Source organism: Silurus meridionalis, chromosome 6, assembly GCF_014805685.1.
Source record: "Silurus meridionalis isolate SWU-2019-XX chromosome 6, ASM1480568v1, whole genome shotgun sequence".
Taxonomy (NCBI): Eukaryota; Metazoa; Chordata; class Actinopteri; order Siluriformes; family Siluridae; genus Silurus; species Silurus meridionalis.
Window position 1 is genome coordinate 11,396,870 of NC_060889.1, and position 19,658 is coordinate 11,416,527.

The 19,658-nt window shown below is 40.0% G+C and overlaps 2 protein-coding genes across 2 annotated transcripts; one reads left to right on the forward strand and one right to left on the reverse strand.

Moving 5' to 3' along the window:
- Window positions 1–2,456: 2,456 nt before the first annotated feature.
- plag1 (pleiomorphic adenoma gene 1) lies at window positions 2,457–10,881 on the reverse strand. Its single transcript, XM_046851032.1, is given in 4 exon segments — window positions 2,457–4,070; window positions 4,072–4,920; window positions 5,333–5,756; window positions 10,561–10,881. Coding segments are annotated over 3 exon segments (1,161 nt in total). The 5' UTR covers window positions 5,569–5,756; window positions 10,561–10,881; the 3' UTR covers window positions 2,457–3,994.
- A 158-nt stretch (window positions 10,882–11,039) lies between these two features.
- On the forward strand, window positions 11,040–19,226 carry chchd7 (coiled-coil-helix-coiled-coil-helix domain containing 7). The gene is made up of 4 exons (XM_046851035.1): window positions 11,040–11,170; window positions 15,049–15,130; window positions 16,556–16,654; window positions 18,743–19,226. Exons 2-4 carry the CDS (start codon window positions 15,071–15,073, stop codon window positions 18,845–18,847), a joined length of 264 nt encoding a protein of 87 aa, XP_046706991.1. The 5' UTR covers window positions 11,040–11,170; window positions 15,049–15,070; the 3' UTR covers window positions 18,848–19,226.
- The last annotated feature ends 432 nt before the right edge of the window (window positions 19,227–19,658 follow it).

The window sequence follows — 19,658 nt, forward strand, 5'->3', positions numbered from 1 at the left end:
TATTAATTCATCTCAGTGATTTCAAGAGAGGACAGAAACATTTGGTCTCCTGACAAATCAACTTGATGCATTACATCACTAACTGCAGGCAATTTCTAAAAGCACACACACCAAAAAATACTCATTGTCCTAGTGGGTTAGGAAAAGATGAATATTTTGGACTGTCCAGTTCAATTCCCTGAATTCAATAAAAGCATGTTGCATTAAAAAGCAGATACTGCAGAAAGACATAATGCACAATGACTATCACTGCAGTAATACCAAGTTATAGGAAAGCATCTAATAGATAGAAGTTAATAGCAGGTCCTGTTATGTCCGGTATTACATCAAAGCAACTATTAACATTATAACCTTATTTTTGAATGTAGGATGTTTATTGTTTTGTTCCTACTATGTTAGTACTAAAAGAAATAGGTTTGTGGTATGATGATGATAATCCTCCTCCTCCTCCTCCTCCTCTGCATACATCATAAATCTGAGAACCTGAAAGGTTATTAGATTTAAATTCTATAAACTCTTTCTTTAAGTACTTAAGCGATATCATAAACAATTTGCACACCTTAGGCTTCAAATTATATGTTAAAAAAATTAAAATCAATATAAAAATGCTATCACTCATAAAAAGATATTTCAAAATCACTCCCTCGTGAAACATAGAATGCACAGTCCTACAGAAGTACATTCCCTTTCCCTTTACCATTTCCATGTTCCAGTTTGCTGCCAACCAATTATTCCACATTTTCATACATGCTGTATACAGACATACACACAGCAACAACAACAACAACAAAAAGACAGTCAGTAACATGAGTCTTTCTGGTATGTTTATTGAGCTCTCAGTACTGTGAACAGTATTAACACTGGACCAAATCTCTCCTCTCCTCACATAGCAGCAAAGGTCGTCTGAATGCACACAGATACACACTTTCTTTCTCAGACACAAAACACGCACACATTCACACGTTTGCCATTCACCTTCTACAGCACACAACTGGCTTATCCAGCCAGCCACTAAATAACTTTCTCTTTGGATGATGTCATCTGGAGACAAAAGAAAACGCAGGCTGCAGCAGCAAGTTCTCAACACACACACACACACACACACACACACACACACACACACACACACACAGAGATAATTATGAATCATTCTGTCTTGGGATATACACATACAACAGTAGTTTGTAAAAGTACATTATGGTAACATATACATTGATTAGCAAAAGCCACTATCACAGGATGGCGTTACAGAACTGTGATTAAAACAATAAGGACACCATGTAAAACACCATTATGGCTGGAATGCTGTCTCTTGAACAAAACACGCTCTCTTTTTTTCCCTTTTCTTCTCGTCTTCAAAAGGTCACTCAGAGTTCGGTTCTACAAAAGACCCTTCTGCCGAAAAACACGGCTGTGGCAGTATCCAGCTTCTAATCGGCTTTGATAAGAACTACATCACCTTACTGACACGTCAAAATATGACACGCGTGGACACATATCCACTCACTCTTCAAACATTTCATGGATTTCAGAAAAGGAGGGTGTTAAAAAAGATTTGTTGCGCCATTCATGGGCTATACCATGTCCATTAGCAGCATTATCCAAGTCGAGAGACTGTTCCACTTTCATACATACACACACTGCATGATGGTACCACTGAAACTGAACAGGAGAACTGCTAAAGGTCTGTGTCTCCCAATGAAAACGTGTTCGGATGCAGAGCGTTTCAATCAGCTTCTCTACATAATCAGTCAACCACTCAGCAGCATCAAATGACATCACCATTTCATACCTTAAAATATTGAGGCATTCTGGTCTTCCCAGTTTTATACACTTCTCTCAATACTGAAGTATTTACACACTGCAGATTTATGAGTATATATATATATATATATATATATATATATATATATATATATATATATATATATATATATAATAAAAATAAAACCTTTAACAAACATTGGAGGTGCTTAGAAGAAATATGGGTGGAATAAACCATTCGCATTAAGTCTCAGTGAGAGACACAGACATTTTGTGCAATGAAGCAAAAACAGAAGACATTTACAACATTAAACACTGTATGAAGTGTACCTGTAAAAATACACACACACACACACACACACACACACACACACACACACACATACACACTATATTGCCAAAAGTATTGGGTCACCTGGCCTTTCCTACTATATTTAGTTATTTTCCAAAATGTTACCACAAAGCTAAAGGCACTTAATTGTACAGGACGTCTTTAGATGCGCTATAATAGATAATTTTGCATTCACTTGAACTTGGAAACCCAAACCTGTTCCAGCATGCCAATGCCCCTGTGCACAAAGTGAGCTCTTTGAAGATCTGGTTTACATGATTTGGAGAGGAAGCTATTGAGTGGTCTGCTATATAGCCCTGATCTCATCCCTACTTAACACCTTTGGGATGATTCAGAAAGATGACTGCACCCCAGGCCTCCTCACCCTTGTGGCTGATGAACATAAGCTGATGAACATAAGCACACTTCAAAATCTAGTGGAACATCGTCCCAGAAGAGTGGAGGGAATTATAAGAGCAAGTTGGGACTAAATGAGAAATTCACATATTACATACCAAACTTATGACCAGGTGACCCAATACTTTTGTCAATATAGTGTATATACACACATGCTAAAACAATCTGCTAAAAGCTATATATGACATCTAAACATTTTATGCAGGAGGTTTAACATATAATACATTTTCATAACATGACAAATCCAAGGCATCAGATTCTTTAAAAAGTGCCATTATGAAAAATATGCCCAGCTTGGAGGCTTTCCAGCATCCAACATCCTTCCCCTCCCAATGTATATTCAACAAGACCCCAACATTCACTCTGAAACACCTCCAACATCTCTGCCCACACATGTGCACATGCACGCACATCTGTGCAGGGGTTTTGCCGGGGTGTTTTGGGAAAAGGATTGTGCCAACCATATGTGTGTTTTACAGCCTTTGGAGCTGTCTATAGTCTCTGTAAAACTAGCTGTAGAAATGTAACTTATTCACAACAGAGCTTCTTCACAGACTGTGTATGCCATTCAGACTTCTGTGTGTGCTTTGGATGCGACAGCACAGATCCATACAACTGAATGTTTTTGTTTTATTATTGATGAGATTCAGAATCAGTGCAATGGACAGCATTCTGGCAGATGAGGTTGAAGGTTGTGTTGGTGTCCGGGAGCAAAAACAAAAAAAAAACTAAACAAAGATAAACGGCAAGGGGATAAAAATGAAGGGGGTGTTTAAGAGCTGATTGTGTCTACATTTGATAGTCTTTGTAATGTCAGTCCATGTTTCCCTTTATTGCTTTGTATAGTGAAGCAGATCTGCACTGGTAAAGTTTTAAGGCCCTTAAAATGAGCAGCAGCATGAAGGCAAACAGCCATAAAAAAATAACATTTAAAAAGAAAAGAAAAAAAAAAAGAAACAAAAAGAAAGGCAAAACAAGATGAGCCATCCACACTCTGGCTCTGAGGGGTTTGGTTGCCTTTGGCTGTGTATAGTCACTCAGATGCTGGCATTTCAGTACCCATCAGCTTGTGAGCCAACAAACAAAGTGATAGACAAAAATACAAAAAAAAAAATGTTTAGCTTTGATGGAACTTCAACGTCACTAGAAATTCAAAGTGCTAAATGGGAAAGCTATATGCACTCAGTGTCTGAGAGCAAAACTTCACTGCAAACCGAGGCACATACACATTCGTAAACCAGACAGATTGTTTTGAATTATAGCTGTCAGATGTTCAACATCTTCTATTTGCTAACTTGCAGACTGAAATAGATTAAATGAACAAGTGATATGTACTCGAAGGTACATAATTTAACGAGCGTCAGTGACCTAAGTAATATGTGATGTCTTGGTATGTTTATTTGTATTTGAAATTAAGTGCCATGTTGATGTAAGTGTAGGTGTGTGTAAGTGCTATGACAGCTAAATGTGTGTATGTTTGGATCACTGAAAGGCCTGGTGAAAGCGAGGCAGGGTGGTGGTTGTATTCAGGCTTGGCGAGTGTGTAACTTGTGGTGAGGGTGTGCGTCTGTGAAAGCGTGTGTGGATGATTGAGAGTGTGAATTGGGCTCAGAGGATCGGGAGCGTCCTGAGAAGGTGTCATCACAGGAAGCCCCTCGTCCTGGCTGTAGGATACCCCCAAGGCTGGCCCCGCCCCTTGCCCATAGGGCAGAAAGTTAAACAGAGGAGACAAGAAGTCCAAAGATGGAGGTGTCTCTCCAGAGGACGTGGCAGCAGCACTCAACTTTGGCACCTCCTCTGCTTGCAGCTCGAGAAGGTAGCTCTCCAGCTCGGGACGGAGTGGCGGTGGTGGAGGAGAGTAGGAAACATGGCCAAACAGGTAGGGGTGTGGCTCTGAGGACTCCAGCGGCTCCGCCTTCACACGCAGCAGCTCATGGCCGTGGCTCTTTTTCACATGCCGAGTCAGGTGGTCCTTGCGGCCGAATCGTTGGGCGCAGTATTGGCACAGGAAGTCTTTGCGACCCGTGTGCACCACTAGGTGACGTCGCACATCCTTGCGCGTGTAGAAACGGCGCTCGCAGTGCTCACACTGGTGCCGTTTCTCCTTGGCTCCAGCTGTAGCGCTTTTGCCAGCATGGGCACGCAGGTGCTCAAGCAGCAGGGTGGTGTTGGGATATGGTCGCAAACACACCTGGCAGGTGAGGTCACCGCGATGTGCCGCATGCAGAGCCTGATGCCTTCGGAAGCCAAGCTTTGTGTTGTAGCTCTTGCCGCAGTCGGCACAAGTGAAAGCCTCCTTGTTGGGGTCGTGTGTGTGCAGGTGGTTCTTCAGGTGGTCTTTACGGTGAAACATTTTCTCGCAGTAGCTACACTTGTGGGTCTTCTCAGGTGAGTGTGTGGCCATGTGGCTGTGGAAGCAAACTACCATGGATTATTATACTGAAAGGCAAAAAGAGGGAAAAAACGTGTGTGTCTTCGTAATGATTCAATGTATAGGAGAAGCATCAAAATATATGATAACAGCACGTTCCCTAATGTCTTATTAAAACTGCAGTTAGATAGATGGCAGTAATGCGTGTTAGTTTTACATTTAAATAATTGCTTTATCCCTACTCGGTTGGACTGACGAGCGTATTAACAAATGTTATTGGAAGGATCACAGTGGGCAGATTTTAGTCTTAAGTTTTCAGTCTGATGCCATTAAATATTGTTTATAACACATTTATTACTATGTAGTAAACAGAAGAGGGGGTAGTATTCTGTTTCAAGGCGACTGTTAATTAGTGTGTGTGTGTGTGTGTTATCCCGGAGGAAACCTACCGTAACAGTTTGTACTTTGAAACAAAGGCCTTGGTGCAGTCGGTGTGTGTGCATTGGTGCGGCCTCTCGCCTGTGTGCGAGTAGGAGTGCACCTTCAGCTTCTCCACGCTGTTGAAGGCCTTCTCACAAAGCTGACAGGGGAAGTTTTTCCTCCCTTTTCCCTCTGGCCTCCTCTTCCTCACTCGATCGTGCTCTGCCGGGTTGGGGCAGTCATCGTCAGGGGTGACTGTGGCCATGGCGACTTAGCACAGGCCAGCCACACAGTGGACACAAGCGATGTGTCCGATCAGTGACAGAGTGACAGAGGCTGAATCTTCAACACCACAGAGAGGCCAGGCACTGAGGAAGTGAGAGAGGATGATGGTAGTGTTCCAAAAGAAGAAAGGAAAAAGCAGATCGGAGACTGGACAAACATCCTGCATTTCTGTTTGATAAAAAAAACAATGACTCTCAATTTTGCTACAGTGGAAAAACTCTACTGACTGCTTTGTTTTTGAACAGAGTTGTGCGATTAATCGCGGCAGCGCTAACATACGCAATAAACAACGGCAAACACGGTCACACAAACTGCATATAAAAGTAAGAAGGATGGTGTTTCTTTTTGAAAGGGTGCAAAATGTCAGCCCGAGTTTGTCTTTGCCTTTATATCTAGTTCAGGTGAAACACACAGCAATCACAGGGTGTTAAATACACACAGTCCCTCTTTCTATCTCAGAGAAATACAAGAAGAAAGATGAACATATGGACACAATTCTTAATAAAAACGGTAACTCAGTACTTGGTTGCAAATCCCTTGCGATTGATGACTTCCTGAAGACTGTGACTTTCAGACATCACCAGACGCTGGGTATCTTTCCTGGTTATTCTGTGCAGGCTGTTTTCAGTTCCTGCTTGTTTTGGGGACTTTTGCATTCTGTTAAAGTAATGCATTCTAGGCCATACATGGTCATAACACCATCTTTCATGTATACAAGGTAGTATGCTTTATATTGTGAACAGTTCCCTTTTCTCCTAACTTTCCTCTTTCTATGACTCTTGGTATAACTTCATCTTTGCCTCTTTTAGCCACGAAACTGTGCTAAAGTTCTATAAGCTTTTAATGCATATCTACAAAAACTGTATCAGTGGTTACCTGGGGTAAGTTTCCTGAGGAGATGGTGAAGAACTATATGGTTTATAGTTTTAATTCCTGCACAGGTACCAAACACTGTACCATACAGGTGATCTGTCCAGGCTATTTGTCAGAAGGATTTATTCTGCTTCTCATTCTTATGATGGCTTTCTTTACTGGCACTGGCAACATTAACAGACTCCAGATGCAAAACCTTGAATCAACTCTGGACCTTTTGTCAGCTCTATAGTAGTGATGTAACAACACATGACTGGCCAAGAAATAACTGAGCAGTCAATTACCAAATTACGCCTGGGATTATAAACCGAGAGAACTATGTATAAAAACGAATGTAATTCTGCACGGTTCACCTGATTTGAATGTAGGCTACACATGCTTAATATTAAAGCCTTTTCAGAACTATCGTTTAATTTAATAGTGAACAGTGCACACATACAGTCTGAAAACAGCAAGACGACTGTCCAATTATGAATGGACTGAAATTTAGGTCTGTTATTGGAACTGAGTAAATAAAATGCATATCTTCACAACTTACAGTAAAACAACAACAACTGCTATATAAAAACATATTTCCTTCCTCAACCTTACACATTTTTAAGCAGTCCTTGCCTTGCATTCAAGTTCAGCAGCCTATATCTACACTATCATCCCATCGACCAACCACTGGGATGATGGGGATTAAAAGAATAACAATAATAATTTATAAAATGAAAATATATATATTTATTGTGACTCTTTAATCCTTCATGACCTGCTGTTGCTTCGAGAAATGCTTTTCTCACTCTAACAATATTTTGCATTAGTTTCTTAATTATATAATTTAAGACAAAGTTAAACACCTTCAATCTACAGTGAAAAGAGTTCAACTATTTTCTTTAAGACTACTTGAGCTACAAAAATGTAATCAAACTATCTCTACCAAACAACATGGAGTAGAATCACTATGCCTTCATTACTCAATTTGACTTCTTTCTATCATTCATTTCTACATGGCGGCACTCTATGTCTACGATATTGTACCAAGGTCTCCCAAAAGACTTACTATCTACCCACTAGCTCTAAACTCTTAAATTAAGGAACCTAAAGTTACATCTAGAACTCTAAATATCCAGTTTGTGTCGAGTCGTCAGTTTGTCCCTCAGTTAAAAAGCCAATAGACATTCTTTGTGGAACCATACAACAATGCATTTCTTTATCTTTATATCCATAACCATCTATATAACCCCACAAAACAGTGTGGTTTAATGTTTCTTCATCCCACTTCAGAGTTCTTCATCAGCTATGAATTGAACTATGGATTTTAATTTAGGCTTTTCTCTAAAAACAGCAGCATTATGACTTATAAATGATTTATGCTGCATTTCAATACAACATGCACTGTAACATTTTATGTACCTTTTCTTTATTTAATAAACAAGAAATGACTTCTTATTTACTCTAAATTGTTAATATTATTTGAGTAATAATTATTATCGAAAAACAAAATATATTTACTACTGATGAGCAATAGGTGAAATCATCTCCAATAAATGGATTTTTTAATGCAAATTTTACACAATTCTATCTCATATACATTGCATATAAACATACTTATTAACTGACATTAATTCAGAAAATTATTTACCAAACTGATAAGAAAACTTTGAAATCATGACAAACTTGAAGAATAGCTTAGGAGAAAGTTTTGCTACACAAAGAACGAAACGTATCAGATGAGAAAAAATTCTCATAAATTTGACATAATTTAAAATCCTAATAATTATTTGCTGAGCTTTATTTAACAATTCGTTAGCACTCGGCATTATTTAAACAATAACAAATACCAAAAAGAGATTCTGCTTCAAGGAAAAGATCTAAAACAGCTTCACAAGAAAAACATTTTGAAAAATGTGTTAACGCTTTGCCTTTTCTCCTTGTAAATTCATTTATTGAATTAAAGAGATGATTTGACATCTTACAAAAGATTTTTGCAAATACGTATATATAAATATAATATTTTGATTCGAGCAAGAGTAGTCAAAACTAAATCCTTTTGCAAACTTTCCAAATACTAATTCACGTCCTATAAAACAGATCAAACTACACATGTACACACAAACTCCTACCTAAACACAGCAAAAAGAAACTTTTTATTATAAGCACACAAGATGTTATAACCAGCAAATCAATTTTTCCTGATTTAGTATAGTATTTTCAAAATTTAGATGTAGTTTTTAAATTCAATTGTGAATTGAAAAAATAAAAATAAAAATAATAATAATTACACCCCACACCTAATCAATATGTCATATCTAAATTGCTGTATTAAACTACTTTTTCTTGCACTAGTTTTGCACACAAACCAAAACAGTGCAATGCATTGTATACAATTTAATATGTATTAAATGTTGAAATGCTAATAGAAATGGGCAGAAGATGCATTGCATCCTGGAATCCCTTTATAAAATCGTTTCGAATGATTTCATCTGCAGCTCTGGAGTGTGCACATGGCCTCTCAAACCGCACAAACATAGTACGCCATCGTAGGGTTACCATAGATACCCGAAGTCGCTAGTTTCATACACACTACATAGTGGGCGGTAGTAACCTGTGCGGTTTAGGACGCTGCCCCGCACCCGGTCCCCTTCTCTGAAGCGGAAACGCAAAAAAATAAAAAAACACGCTGAAAAGAGAAAGCGTCGGGTTTTGGTTTTGCGGATCCTGCACGTGGAGCTGCGCACAACTCGGGCAAAGCCGCAACTTTCCGCACGCGCCGCACTGAACCCTTCAGAACAAATGGAGCACACACCAGCCCACCACTCGCATACACTCAAACACACTAGTTCTATGCGTTAAGTAAACGGGTTGCACGCGTGTTCCAAGTCTGAGCAGGCAAAACACCCCCTCCTCCCACTCTCTCTCATCCCCCTCCTTCATCCTCAGGCACGCATCCACAAAGTGATTGCAATAAAAAAAAAACTTTGCAGCCTGCACTGTGTGATGCACCAAAGTTGGATGTGATGGACTTGCTTCAAAGCCCCATATGCCCCTCTGCTAAACGAAGCCACCCTTGGACACACTCCGATGATGCCTGACCACCCCATAAATGTTGCACTAGTGAGTAATCAGCTCGGTTTGACCCCCAATAACTGAACGCAAAGGTGAGTGTGGGGCAGGTATCAGCACGCAGTGCATGGAGTCGGTTATGGACTTGAATATGCACTTGGACTTGGAGGGACAAGAGGGGCGAGAAAATGTTCAGCATCGGCCAATTAGTCCCCCCCCCCCTTTAACTTCTCCCTCCATTTTGGTTGTTTGCGATATTGACAAGCAGCGTTCCTCGCGCCGATAGCCCTCTCTGAGCCACACGGAAACGCCGTGCACTATCTGTCAGCTCTTTTCACGCGGTTTGTTTTTTTTTACCGACCGCTCCGATAAATCACGTGGGTTAAACGAAAACCCCCTGATAGCCCACTTTACTTGTTATTATTATTATTTTTCATTTACTTAAATAGTAACGCAATTTCGGCGCCACGCACAAGGAAAAAAAACAAACAAACAAACAAGGCGCGTGCAAACGCAATTCCGCCGACTGCACGTTGTTTACCGTCCTCTCGCGTGCACGTAGGTGTCAAAAAGAGTTGTGCAGCGCGAGCGACGCGTGCATTTTATACGTATACATAGCCCCTTTATATATTCAAAAATTGAGCGTGCGACCGCCACGGCTCCCCCTGACACCCCCACCCCCCCGTCCTTATTATATTCAGCAAAAAAAAAAAAAAAAAACACTAAAAAGGAAATCTCAACTTTTCCCCGACTTTTTTTTTTTTTTCAGTTGTTTTTTTTTTTTTTTTTTTTTTTTAACAACTTCGGGATTCCGTTTGTTGACATTCGTTTGGAGTGAACGCGATGCGACGAGACGGAACAACTTGATTTTTTTCTATGAATTTCTCTCCCTCCGCCGCTTTTCTCTCAGCTCCCGGACTGGGCGCTGATTAACGCAAAACTTTTTTCTCTCTCTCCCCCTCGCTCACCCTCTCACTCTGATCATTTGAACAACCCCGATATTTTAATTCAAGAACACCGTAACGATTTGCTTCATTTACGCGAAACTTACCGCGGGAGCCTTAACATCCTTTCCAGAGTGTTTTCCTTGACTTTCACCTATTTCCCGAATTTTAATAAATTTTTTCTCATATTTTTTGCTGGACGCGGCGGGCCTGAAAATTGTTTGCTTTCTCCTCTTTCCAGCAGCCATTGTGTAGGCTATGCGCTGCGGTGCAACCGAACACCTTTAGCCACGCCCACTTTACAGACCCCGCCCCTCTCTTTCGTCGATTCGTGCAGAGCCCTGTCATTTTCAAGTTTCACTTTCACCCGCCGTTGCTTTCAGAAAAAAACTCTAAAATTTCGGACTCGTCGACGATTCTGTCAATCGAAATGACTTGGGGTTGATTGCTTTTTAAAACAATAGGTGGGTTAAAACCGCCAGAGGCTCCCAATTAGTGGCTGGAAGAGCTGTCAGTCGGCAATTTAGCCGTCGGTTTATTTTAGTTCCCACTGCCTATTGGTCAGATGTGCTGTCAATCATCTCAGGCGGGGGCGGAACTTGTTTGCTGGGTTGTGTTTTGAAAGGAGTTAAGTGTGACATGAGGCAGTTACTAGGTGTCTCTGCGACTCAGAGATGTGACTACACGCAGTTATTACAGCTCGAGGTGCAAAAACCGGTGAGTACACATATCATAAACGTCCTTCCTAAAACGTATGAGGTATTAGGAGAGAATAAATGTTACACAATTCCTAGAGAAATGTCTCATACTGAGAGTCCGAGGCTAACAGCCGCTAATAATACCTTTACAAATTTGGTACTGTTTCTACACTTCCTGCAAATGAATGAATGAATGAATGAATGAGTGTAATAATGAGTGAGTGTTTAAAATATAAAACTTTCCTCATAATATGTATTTAACAACCAACCCATTGTTTTGCATGGTCTATTTACGCTGTCCCAACCTTAGCTTAGCTTAGCTTAGCCTAGCGTTCTTCACCTCTTTCCTTGGAGGTCAGTCAGATTGAATGGAGCAGCGCCTCCATGGAGTTTTCATGATGGTTTATTGGTGTGTGAGATCGGTTTGAACACGAATGACGGACTTTTTCACGTTTAAATGTTTAACTTTGACCCCTAAAAACAGCCAGGATGTGTTCTTAGTGTGTGTAAGAGCTTTTTAAAGGGAGAAATGTCACCAGTCCTAACCGGAAACTACGAGTTACAAAAGTATAATAAAGTATAGTAATAGTGTTTATACAGGTGAAAGTCAGTAGGAGTAAGACAGAGTACATGTGTGTGAATGTAGGGCAGTGGAGTGGTGCGGTTGCAGGGAGAGGAGGTGGAGGAGTTCAGGTACCGAGGGTCAACAGTGCAAAGTAATGGAGAGTGTGTTAGAGAAGTGAAGCAAAGAGTGCAGGCAGGGTGGAGTGGGTGGAGAAGAGTGATAGCAGGAGTGATTTGTGATAGAAGGGTATTTGTAAGAGTGAAAGGAAAGTTTATAGGACTGTGGTGAGACCTGCGATGTTGTATGGATTAGAGACAGTGGCATTGAGTAAAAGACAGGAGGTGGAGCTGGAGGTAGCAGAGCTGAAGATGTTGAGGTTTTTGTTGGGAGTGGACAGGATTAGAAATTAGTTTATTAGAAAGACAGCGCATGTAGGACGTTTTAGAGACAAGGTGAGGTGTGATTGAGATGGTTTGGACATGTGCAGAGGAGGGACATGGGGTATATCAGTAGGAGAATGCTGAGAATGGAGCCAACAGGTAGGAGGAAAAGAGAAAGACCAAGGAGGAGGTTCATGGATGTGGTGAAGGAAGACATGCAGGTAGTTGTGGCAATAGAAGCTGATGTAGAGGACAGGTGGGTGTGGAGAAGGTCGCTGTGGCGACCCCTAATGGGCGAAGCTGAAAGAAGAATAGTTTATATACAGGTAATAGTATAGTAAGGTGCATTTAACATTCTTTGTTTTTTTGTTTTCCATACTTGTACAAATAACCTATGTGATAGATTAAATCTGATCAAATATAAAGGTATAAACCAAGGACAAGTGTATTAGGTGACTGGGAAAAGCCGCTGGAAAAATGAAGACCAGATGAACATGTCAGACCTGTAAATCATTCATTAATTACTAAATTGTAAAAAAAAAAAAAAAAAAAAAACATTCAAATGTCCAATCCAACTAGAGACATAGTCTTACCTAAAGCACCTTTAATTATATTTATATAGGAATGTCTGTGTTCGAGGCTTGTGATCATCTATTGGTTGAGGATGTTTTTTTTGTTGTTGTTGTTTTTTATAAGTTATTATTATTATTATTATTATTATTATTATTATTATTATTATTATTACTTGTGTGCTCTTCTGACGTCACAGGAATGCAGTGCTACTGAAAATAATAGCAACATTATGTGAGGGTATCTGGCCAGACCTTACTGTTTGTTCCTAAAAAAAAAAAAAAGTTTTTTTTTCTTCCTATTTATGTATAAATTCCAGAGGAAAAAAGTCATCAAGTCAATAAGCTTTTATTGTTATTTCAACCATATATAGCTTACGCAGTACACGGTGAAATTAAACAACGTTCCTCCAGAACCCTGATGCTACATAAAACAATAATCACAGAAACAGAAAACACAGGGCTAAGAACTAGTAAGTGTCCTCGCCACGTAAAGTGCATGTGTGCAGCCTGGTGCAAACAGTGCAAAGACAACACAGGACAGTGCAAGACAAAACACAAAATAGCATTTAAAAAGTTTATGGTAATGAGGTGATGTAATGTGGGTGGTACTGAAGTCATGGGTGTGCGAAGTGAGTACGAGTGTGTGTTGAGTCCGGGTTGTACAGATCAGTTACACAGGTGTGTGTGTGTGTGTGTGTGTGTGTGTGTTCAGTTCAGTTCAGTTCAGTTCTTTGTTGAGAAGCCTGATGGCTTGAGGAAAGAAGCTGTTACACAGTCTGGATGTGGCAGTTCCCAAACCAGGCAGTGATGCAGCTGCTTAAGATGCTCTCAATGGTCCCTCTGTAGAACGTGGTCAGGATGTGGGGAGGGAGATGAGCTTTCCTCAGCTTCCTCAGGAAGTAGAGATGCTGATGGGCTTTTTTGGTGATGGAGCTGGTGTTGAGTGACCAGGTGAGATTATCCGCCAAGTGAACACTAAGGAATTTGGTGCTCCTGTCGATCTCCACGGAGGATCCATTGATGTTCAGTGGATCTCCAGAGCAACGTTCAGAGACAGGTTGTTTGCTCCACACCCGGCTGTTAACCGTTGCACCTCCTCTCTGTATTCTGACTCATCGTTCTTGCTGATGAGACCCACCACGGTCGTGTCATCCGAGAACTTAATGATGTGATTCTAGCTGTGCATTGCTACACAGTCGTAAGTCAGCAGAGTGAACAGCAGTGGACTGAGCACACAGCCCTGAGGGGCCCCAGTGCTTAGTGTGGTGGTGTTGGAGATGTTGTTTCGGATCCGGACTGACTGACGTCTCCCAGTCAGGAATTCCAGGATCCAGTTACAAAGAGAGGTGTTCAGGCACAGTAGGTTCAGCTTCTCAATCAGGTACTGAGGGATGATTGTGTTGAATGCTGAGCTGAAGTCTATGAACAGCATCCGTACATAAGAGTCCTTGTTGTCCAGGTGGGTGAGGGCCAGATGAAGGGTTGTGGAGAGAGCATCGTCCATGGACCGGTTTGGGCACTACGCCAACTGCATGGGGTCTAGTGCGGGTGGAAGCTGTGTCTTGACGTGCCTTATGACGAGCCTCTCAAAGCACTTCATCACGATGGGTGTGAGCGCAACGGGACCATAGTCATTGAGGCAGGAGACAGTAGACTTCTTCGGCACGGGAACGATGGTCGTCGTTCGAGGCACGTGGGAACAAAATGACCATCATGCTCGAAAAATCTTTATATCAAAAATATGTACTCAGACTTTGATTACAAAATGAGTTTGAAGGGCAAATATTAATCATAAATTACTGATAAGGGATTGTGTTTTTTATTAAAAAAAAAACATAAAATGGCTTGTAGATGTAGATTGTAGCTTTTCCTCTAATTATAATTAAATTATAATTAACGAATAAATGTGTGTTCAAAGTTTCCGGATTATTACTTTAGATTTTTTTTACAGATGTTAACATGTATCTAATGAAATGCAGGGTTATTATACAGTAATAACGTGTTTCAAGAGGTAGATTCCGGGTCAGGAGTGTGTCGGCTCTGCAACAAATGTCACTGGCACTCTTACAAAGATTGATTGAGAGAGATAAGGTTGTTTACATTGAAACCCTAACAACTCGGGGGGTGGTGGTGGGGTGGTGGTGGGGTCTGGGGCATGTTACTGATCTACATGATGATAATTTCTTAATATTTAAATTAATCAGGTCTCATGCACCCTAAAAGAAGTGTGCAGCACGATCAACTCCGCTGGTTTCATCTCCTTCAGCTCCAGTAGCATGTTTCTTTGCGCAGCTTAGATCTAAAGTGACACTTTGTGTACAAAGCAGAAATTGTATGTAAATACTCTGTTGTGGCTTTGACCACAACTCTTGTATTTCAGCACTCACGGATGCATCTGAAGGATGAGCACCAAGTCGAGTGCCGGAAAAGTTCGCAATGCAGAGAGCAACCCATGTATAGAGGTCAGTTTATGAGTGTTTCCTACTCTCATATCAACCTTTCAGTTTCATATCAAACTTTCAGCAGGTGATGCACATGCACTGAAGGTCAGATTAAATGTAATGCCAACCGAGATGGAAACACGGTTGCAATAACAACTCTGCACATTTACTTATTTGGCTGTTGTGTACTCGTCTGTCGTAATTTTGTTTCCTTTAGTTTGTTTGTTTGCGTTTTGCTTGTTTGTTTCTTTCCGCTCTCTGCTTTTCCCATCGTTTTTTTCCTCCCCTAGTTCTCACATGGTTTTGTTGCTTTTCAGGCTGTCGTAAGATAAACATTTCTGCGAAAGCGAAATTTTACGCAGGATGGACAGAAAAAAAGGACATTTGTCAATAAAACAAGATGATAGTTTGAAAAATGTAAATTAAATAAATTGGATTTTGAATAATTGATTTTTTTTATATATTTCAAATAATTCAATTTAAATATATGCTAGTTTACACATGTAGTTTCTTTGCCTATAATCATAATGAATTCAAATTAAGTAATTGCTGAAACGAGCTCTGATGAATGAATTTCCAGCCTGATAAACACCTTGTGTTTTCATATTTTCACACATTCATTTATGATCAGTAACTTTTTCTGATATATTTTTTCTGACCTGTTTGGTTAATTTTATATTCTTTGCACTACTTAATATAATTTTCAATTATTCAGTGGTCACTTTTTCCCATAAAAAATACCGCTGTCTTTTAATTGACCACCAACTTGTAGGGAATGGTTGTAGCAAAGTCTGGAGACGAGACACAGCAGGTGCTTGTCCTAATGATAGAAACACAAACAGTCACGATTTGTACCGTATTTTTCGGACTATAAGCCGCTGCTTTTTTCCAACGCTTTGAGCCCCGCGGGTTAAACAACGAAGCGGCTAATTTATGGATTTTTCCAGGGTTTTTCCCGTTTTCACAAACTTCCAGCCAAAAAACTGAACCCCATAACATTAGACCAATGAGATTGCCAAACGGGTTCAGGTGAACCAATGAAACTTTTTATAGTAAATCAGATGCGCTCCCACTAAATCGGGCTGCACCACATCATAAATATGGATGATGTTCCTCTGACGTTTGACCTGCCGCTCACTCGGACTGTCTACAGGAAATGCGAATCATTTGTCACGCTGAAAACAACCGGGCATGAAAAAACGCACTTCACCTGTGTTCTGAGCTGCACGGCATCGGGATACTGTTTAGATACTAGCCCTGTAACAGTCATTGTCTCTCGTTAAAGCCTGTGTTCATTAGTTTCAGTGTAGACGGCTTATAGACAGGTGTGGCTTATTTATGTTCAAAATAAAAATCTTTGTCAAATTCAGGCTTATATATGGGTGCGCTTAATAGTCCGGAAATTACGGTAATATAATATAAAGTAATGCCTTCTTCTCTGTATAGGAGAGTGATGGTTCCCAAAGATGCCTGGAAGCAAATAACTATGATAAGAGCATGTGCTCTGCATTCTTCTTGAAGTATAAGAATTGCAGGAAGTATTGGGTGAGTATTTCAACTCCATGCAGGACACCAGCTTTCACGTTTCCCGCAACAAATTAAAGTCGTAAGATTGCAAACAAAACATTGCCCACATACACCTCGGTGTAATATCTCTTTCTTATGAAAAGAGACCTGCTTCCAGCGTTTTCTGGCATCTCGGTATGGATACATTACTCAACTGCGAGGTAATATAGACTAACTAGCTAATAGGAGCAAAGTTTATAGCTCTGTCATGTTCTTTTTCCCCAATGATTATTCAAATAGTTATATTTAATTGCTGCTTCAGAAAGAAATATATGTGAACTGACTAAGTCGTTACAAACCTACGTGCTGATTGCATTTTTTAAATAATATGCCACCTTCTTTTAATTAGCCACTGCAGTTATTTCAGGTAGAGCATCATGGAAGGAATCGTGTAGATTTGTTTAAATAATTAAACTCTACACCCAGTAACCCATAAAGAGAAGGTCTTTAGTGTTTAGACCCTTCATGTAGAAGTGTCTTTACAGCAGTTACAGTTTCAAGCCTTCATAGCAATGTCTTTACATTTTCCCTCATCCAATCTGATCGTAAAGACTTTTCAAAGAAAATTCGAAGCTGTAATTAAATATGTGACTTTCCAGGATCTTTCTGTATTTGACTCCATTTTAGCTTTCCTCAGTTCTGCCCAGTCTCCCTCCCTCTGCCACTGAGATGCCCCCTTTAGCTTGATGTTGCCACCACCATGGTCCACTGTAGTGAATAGGGATGTTACAGTACACGTGTTTGTACCGAAACTTTTCAGTACAGGGCTTTCAGTTTGGTACATGTGTACCGAATGCAATCCTTTTTACATGCGGAGCATAAAATCTGAGTTGCCTCAGAAACGTGATAAGTGGTGGACCGCAAGTTTGTTTAGTCTCCGGCTCACACTTTGAGTGCATTTTATTATTATTTGTTTTTCAACTTGAAAATGCACAGCAATGCCAGGGATATAAAAAAGAAACAACGCAGTGTCACTGTGCCCACTTATTTCGTAGAGGCAATAAGATTTGTTTTGCGCATGCATGAAAACGCTAAAGATTCTATAACGCTACAGTGTGGATTCTTTAGCGCTTTATGTCCAGAAATTTAAAGTATGCTTAAATAAGTAGAACAGTAAAGTAGATCATATCTTCAAAAAATTAAGTATTAAATGTAAAACACACACACACACACACACACACACTTGTATGCACATCTGTATTACCCAATTGAGGTCTAACAAATGTAAACTAATCAATTTAGTTTGTGCCAATTTAATTATTTTCTCATTTGAATCAAAATAATAAAGTGTATTGCATTCATTTTGATTTATTCAATTTTATTTCTATTAAATATTATGAAATATTATTCTATATTAATAATTGTTTTAATGTAAACTGTCGATGTTCACAAATGTTAATAATAATAAACCGCGTAAAAAAAAAAACCCATTCGAACTGTGATTTAAAAAAACCGAGGTACCGAAGCGTGAATATTGCATACTGTTACACCCCTAGTAGTGATGCTAGCAGCAAAACAAAAGCGATCTGTAGCGGTAATTTGGTTCATGATGGTTCAATTAAACGTCATACAAACTGTTTTTCCCTCCATAACTCTAAGTTTCTCTCACTCGTTTCGACATTTTCCCTGAGGTGGTTTGAAGTTGTTGCACTAATTGCGTCATCAGGTTTAGTGCTCCTATTGGTTCTTGGTTTGATGGTTGTCTAGAAGAAGTCGCACTGTAGGAAAGTGTCTGAAATCTTGTGATACTGCATGAATTTCATCGGAGGAAAAAAATTATTGCCACGGCCGTTAATGGGCAAATTTTAGCCTAGGAATAGGTATAGGAATCTTCTGGGATTTTTTTTTTTTTCGTTGCCAAAATCGCAGTGTAAGCCTGGCATTAGGCAAGTAAAGTAACTAAATCAGAGCTTTTTGCTTACTTTTAATACATTTTCTTTTGTCATTATGGATTATCGTATGATATAATTACATTTATGAAGTGCAAAAATTTCTCAAAAAAGCATTCAAAATGTCATTGTTGGTATAAATGTGTGTATTAAACTGTACACATTTTCTTTCCTTCAGCACACTGTGATGCTACAGCGCAGGCGTGACGGTATAAAGCCCGATATGCCTACGGCTAGAGAGAGGGAAGAAATGCTAGCTTCTCTGGGAGCGAAGCCTTACTGAAACCTATCGACCTTTAATAGCATAACACTGAGTACGCCTTATGGAGTTGAAGTGTGTGAAGACGAGGGCATCCTTCTAATAGGAAGCCTTAAAAACATTATTTACACTTCAGCCCCGTAGGCAGGCGCGTGTGTGGTGTGTGTGTGGTGTGTGATGTGCATACTTGCGTGAGCATTTGTGTGCACGTACTTGTATGGAGTTGTTTGTGTGTACTTGACAGCGTGCAAGTGTTTCCATGATGTGTTTCTGAACACGTTTGCTCAGAGATTCTATGTTAAATCATTCTATAAATCTGGCAGGTTGACATAAAAATCAAAAAATATCGCCTGAGTGTTTAACATAAATATTTTCAAGAATCAAATAAATAATGTAAATACAACTCCTGTTGTTTCTTCTTTACTATTCAATTGTAAAGTTTTTATTCCAGAAGGAAAAGAGTACTGATGTCCCAAGAAATGAGCGTGCTGCTATTTACCCTAACAGTTCTGTAGGCTGTGAAAGCTTGCACTTCCTGCAGTGGCCTCATGAGGGTGATAGGATACTACAGTGCATGTTAGTGACTGACTGCCAATCAGCACATTTGGGCTTTAGCAAGCTCAGCCTATGGACTTGCTGTGATTGTATTGTTTTTCGGATTAACAGTCCAAGCCATTACAGATGCCTCAGTAACCTTTGTGTGTTTTGTGTTCACTGTGAACAGCCAACCTGTTACTAATCAGACAAGCTGTTGCACTGTATGCAGTGTATTTGTCATCTCCCACTCAAGTCACGACTCCTTATGAATCATGTATTGGAGGAATTCAGGCTTAAT